Genomic DNA, 5,584 nt, shown 5'->3' with positions numbered 1-5,584 from the left:
TTTACATGTAAACACGCTGTGAATGGGCGCCCCACTTCATGCGGAAAAGCAGGCGATGAGGAACCATCAACAGCGTGAAAGAAGGAAGAGAGGAAAAGAGAGGAAAAGAGAGGAGAGATTGGAGGAGAGAGTGAAAGAGAAAAGAAGAGAGGAGAAGAGGGGAGAGAGTGGACGAGAGAAGAAGAGAGGAGAAGAGGGGAGAGAGTGGAGGAGAGAAGAAGAGAGGAGAAGAGGGGAGAGAGTGGAGGAGAGAAGAAGAGAGGAGAAGAGGGGAAAGAGTGGAGGAGAGAAGAAGAGAGGACAGGGAGAGATACAACATCAGGTCTGTAGCCATGAAGAAAGACTGCCTCCAGCCAAGCTACATCTCGCCATCGGGTGTATTCATTATCAACATGAGCGCTGATGGTTCCCACGGGATATAAAAAAAATATTCAAGAAATGCTTTGGGGGGGTTGTTGCTTCCCTGAAGTGTCTCCCCTGATGCCAGCCAAAGCAGAGATGAAAGCATTGCCAAGTGTTGCGTGTTCCAACATCGGAATCCCATGACGTTCCTCAAATTACGCTTAATTGCACTTTTATGAACTCAGGTGTTTTCGTCAACCACTAGTGGAAAGTGGTGTCATATGGGAGCGTCCATATGTGCAATATTGTGCATATGGGCCTGCAGTGAGCTATAGTATTAGGGGCCAGGCATTAGAGGGGGGGGGGGGGGGGGGCATTGTTCTCTCCCCAAAGCTTAGGGCCACCTGGCATCCTATCCCCTGGGCGCAGCTACAGCAGAGACTCCCACTTGTATTCTGGGGGTGGGTGGTGGTGGTGGTGGTGGTGGGGGTCAGGGTTAGGAGCTTCTTTTATGTCTGCCTTGCCTTCCCTTGCCCTGCACACAGCGCAAGCTACTCCCAACCAGCTGCCACATTAAGCCCTGCTGTTAACCCTCTCTCTGTCTCTCTCTCTCTCAGTCTTTCTCTCTCTGTTTCCCACTCCACCCCTCTGTCTGTCACCCTCTCTCTCTATCTCTCTCTCTCACACACACACGCACACATTTTTTCTATTCTTCTTTCGTAGCACCCCCCCCCCCCCCCCACACACACACACACACACACACAGCAGAGGCTTGACTTACATCATCCGCTAGCCATACAGGCAGATCAAGCAGTGGGAATTTAAAGAGTCATGGCTTCGCTGTAAGACACGTCTCAGAACCCCCCCATCTACCCCCCCTCTCCTCCTCCGCCTACCTCCCTCAACACTTGCCGCTGCTCTGAATTAACCTGGGACGGAGACGGAGATTGCCTACATCTGGAGCCGCAGATGTACAGAGATGATGAAGGGAAAATGCTGCCCAACTACAAAGACAAAGTCCAGTAACGACACCAACATGTTGCCCAGGGGGAGGGAAAAAAATCACAATGATGTCATCCTGACCAGATTGAACATATTGTAGGTATAATATGGTACTGATGCATTTGTGGTTGTTCTTGAGAAAAAACAAGCTATGAATTTAACTCATGAGAATATGTGTTGTTATAAAGCAAATTCCAACTCTTAGCTCAATTTTGACCAAACAGCTACTGGCCTTGGGCCCTGTAGGCCAGAGAGGCAAACCCACTGACTGTCTCACAGGACTAACTGAAAGGTAGACCGTCCTGTTTGTTAGAGCTGGGAAATACAGCAAGCCCATGTGAAAGACTTGTGGGAATGTATCACAGGTTGTTATTAGTCTTAGCCTCTAAGCTGCTCATAGCTTCTATAACTATAGCAACAGGGACTTATAAAAGGGCCACACAGCTTGTGCTGCTAGGGGGTGATGCTACGCGTAAATGATGCCTATCAGAACAGCTTAGCAAGGTAGCCTGTCCTGTGAAGAATTCGGATGTAAAAAAAAGGATGATTGTGGCCGAAGCGAATTAATTTGACTTTTAGAAAAAAGGACTGTGGCGTCTACTCTTGGTGGTGGATAAAATCACTGTGACTGGCTTCTGTTTCTGTTTGGGGACGCCGAGAGCGTCTTTGTGCAGGGCCTGTAAAAAGGGGAGAGGGTGCCTGGTTCTCAGGGGTACGCGTTTTTCACACAGCGTCCCTACTCAGCATGTTGCACACAGCGCAGATTTCCCCCTATAGATACTTCCCTCCCTTTGTCCCCGCCGCCGTGCTCTTAACGAAGCTCCGACGCTTTTTTCCCATCGCCTGCCTGCTTGACCCAAGCCTGCAGCTCCGGCTTCCCCTTGTTCCCATGGAGAGGGTACCGAGACAAGGGGCTGGGAAAAAGCTTTTCTATGGCCTTCAGAAAGACGCTTTGTTAGTTTCCCTGGAAAGGGGACAGCTCTGAAGCCGTCTTCTTGTGATGCATCCACGGCAGCAGCGCATTCACCAGGACACCCCAAACAATGGGGGAGGACAGAGTGTAAAAAAAGGAGAGGGAACGGATGAAAAATAGAGGGAGTAAAGAGAGAGTGAGGGAAAGAGAGTAGAGAAAAAAGAAGGGGGCTTCTCCAAAATGTGCCTGTCACTAGGGCGAAAAAGGTCTAAGAGCTCCATAAAAAGAGGACTTTGTCATCTTAACCCTTGTGTTTCAGAACTATTACACAAAAGAAGGGTTACATCTCGTGAACCCCCAGAGAAGTGCTGTATGTTATTGAGAACTTGGGCAGCAAATCGTGGGAAAAACGCCAAATCCCAGTAGATTTCCTCAGACAATGAAAGAACGCTTTTAATTCGGCCTCTCCAAAAACAGCTGTTGTGAAAACAATGCCATAGACTCTGACAGCTGCTAGCGCGCAGAAAAGATACGGACCCCGCGTCCATCTGTGCACTGCACATGCCACATAGACTATGCAGGATAACAACCAAGTCAGAGGACAGGAACGTAAATAAATGGGCTAAAAGTTCCAACAAGTATTTCAATATTACCTGCTGCATGTTTCTTGAAATCCATGTATCCAGGAGAAGATCCAGTCTGGAGCGGTGAAACTTCTTCGTGGTCTTCACAGCGATGAAGATGTCATCCGCGCTGATGTCTTCAGCGGGAGGCTCATTTGTCGCAGAGTTGGTTGGCTGTGTGGGCTTCTCTACCTCCCGTCTACCGCGACTCAATTTAGAGAAATACGCAGAGAATCCTTTCCTCGATTCGGTGCTTTGTCCGTCATTTACCGATACTTCAGAGTCCGATTCTGCACCCAGGTCGCTGAGGCTCTGCAGCGAGCGCATCCCCGCTTCACTATCGCTGGACGTTTCATCCACCTGTAGTCTCTGCTGTTGCTGTGCAACTACCAGAAGCACGACCAGGCAGGCGAAAGTTGCGCCCGCGGCAGAGAACGCCGCTTTCCTACCGTAAGTTTTCAACATATTGATACAACTAAAATAAACAATGTATATCCAAAATACCCCGATCTACTCCAAACCTCTTTAGGCTAAGTACTCAAACGTGCATCCTCTTTTCTGTCTTGGCACTGTGGTATGAAAACACACACTAATCGTTGAGCGGGCGGGGGGTTTTATAAACTGCGTTCGCTGTGGTGGGCGGGCTTTGACTACTCTTTGTGCGCTCGAGGCCCCACTGATTTCGCGTGGGGGAGGAGGAGTTTCAAGTTTCAGTCACGCCCATACAGTATATTGTCACGCCTCGTGAGGGAGGTATCACCATGTTCTGAAGCCTGAAACTAAAGTGTTTCGGAATTTGGACACTTTTTAAATTTGTCCTGTTTAATACGTCATCCTTATCTAATTTTGACCTCGTTCTCATCCAAGACAAAGACATCATCAGTCCCTCATTAGCAGTTGAAGAAAGAAAGAAAGAAAGAAAGAAAGAAAGAAAGAAAGAAAGAAAGAAAGAAAGAAAGAAAGAAAGCCCACCACTACAGTTAGTGTATTGCACACTAATTAAATGAAGGTAAGCCTAACTGTTAGAATGTAAGATAGGCTAATGGGAGAGCTTGTTATCCAGTCTGTGTGTACACTAGATAATAGCCATTCAGACCAGATTGTGTTAAGACTCCTGTTGGGTAATGAGCAAGCAGGAGCAGGCAGGTGTTCATGTGGAGTAAGCTGATAAAGGAGAGGGGAAGAGCTAAACAGGGTGCTCCAGCCAGGTGGGCAAAAAGCCTGTTTACTTTGGCTCGTCTTCCGGTTGGCAGTTGGTGTGTGTGTGTGTGTGTGTGTGTGTGTGTGTGTGTGTGTGTGTGTGTGTGTGTGTGTGTGTGTGTGTGTGTGTGTGTGTGTGTGTGTGTGTGTGTGTGTGTGTGTTTATGTGTGTGTGTGACTCCACCTTCCTCCCTCGCTCTCTCTCTCTCTCTCTCTCTCTCTCTCTCTCTCTCTCTCTCTCTCTCTCTCTCTCTCTCTCTCTCTCTCTCTCTGTCTCTCTGCGTGTGCGGTGCCAGTTTCCTAGAGATTTACGACCGCTGGTAGGCATTAACCATTGTTTTCCAGTTGTCTGCAGGTGCTTCTGCTTTCAGTGGCATCCCTAGAAACCAACCACAGTCACACTCATACCCTAACAGCCACAATACCCTTCACAGACAAAAACATCCCCTCACAGACACATTCATTAGCCCAACAGAGTCCCACTGTCTACTGGCAGTTAGTGACTGTTCTCCCCTCCCCTCCCTCCGTTCGTCTCAAGTAATAGACACTGCAAATTTAACTTCATAAAGATCACCATCAAATGATTTTCTTTTCCATAGTACAACTTCCAAACCAATTAACATTTTTGCTTTGCTTTGCTTTCAGTCAAAGCAATCTTGTGGTGGAGAAAAAAAAAGACATCCCCTTTGTGACAGTTCAGAAACAGAGTCATTCAGTCTCGCTTATCCTCCGGAGTTAGCAAGTGTGAATTCATCCACATCCCAGAGTCACCCACAATGATTTGAAAAGCTTGATTTCTGATGCAGCATATAGCAGCATAAGTTGGCCCATCTGCCCTCATCTGCCTTGCCTGTGTGAATTTGCTCTGCCATGCAATGCTTGTCATTGGACCTTATGGCTTGGAGCACCGCCGTGCATCTTTTGAAATAGCAGCCCGGCCGGAGCGAAGGTCCCCTGGGCCAGCCAGCGGAGAGCGTAAGCCCCCCCCTACCCCCACACCCACACCCACACACACCCCACCAGGCGTGGGTTCCAGCAGACTGCCAAGCAGCTGGTGATGACAGGTCCGCACACACACACACACACACACACACACACACACACACACACACACACACACACACACACACACACACACACACACACACACACACACACACATGCTCTCCTCAAAGTCGCCACCCGGCAGGGCAGTCTGCTGCTAAGTCAGGACAGGAGATACGTACGTCCGGCCACGGACTGAATACCAATGCCTAATTACATCAGCGGTCCTTTAAACAAACAGACCGGCAACGAGGACAGAGCATGACGGCATTTGCATTAATTCATTTGGCAGATTCCCGTGCAAAGGAGGAAGGAAGAGGAAAGAAAGAATCTATTTGCAATTCAGGTCCAAGCAGATGCAGATTCGAGCGAAGCAATCTCACGTCTACTTGTCACTCTGTGTTTCAGAGAGGAAAACCAAATGACTACACAGACTGATGACGTGATCATAATGAAAGCA

The 5,584-nt window shown here is 48.5% G+C and overlaps 1 protein-coding gene across 1 annotated transcript in view; it reads right to left on the bottom strand.

Annotated features, from left to right (window-relative positions):
* The window catches only part of lfng (LFNG O-fucosylpeptide 3-beta-N-acetylglucosaminyltransferase), a 12,512-nt gene extending 9,031 nt beyond the window's left edge, over positions 1 to 3,481 (bottom strand). The window contains exon 1 of the mRNA XM_063185315.1: positions 2,911 to 3,481. Coding sequence (XP_063041385.1) covers positions 2,911 to 3,345 — 435 coding nt within the window. The 5' untranslated portion in view covers positions 3,346 to 3,481. The remainder of the gene's footprint in view (positions 1 to 2,910) is intronic.
* Positions 3,482 to 5,584: the final 2,103 nt, after the last annotated feature.

This window comes from Engraulis encrasicolus, chromosome 2 (assembly GCF_034702125.1).
Source record: "Engraulis encrasicolus isolate BLACKSEA-1 chromosome 2, IST_EnEncr_1.0, whole genome shotgun sequence".
Lineage (NCBI taxonomy): Eukaryota > Metazoa > Chordata > Actinopteri > Clupeiformes > Engraulidae > Engraulis > Engraulis encrasicolus.
Note: the sequence above shows the minus strand (reverse complement) of the source record. Positions and strands in the feature narration are given on the sequence as shown.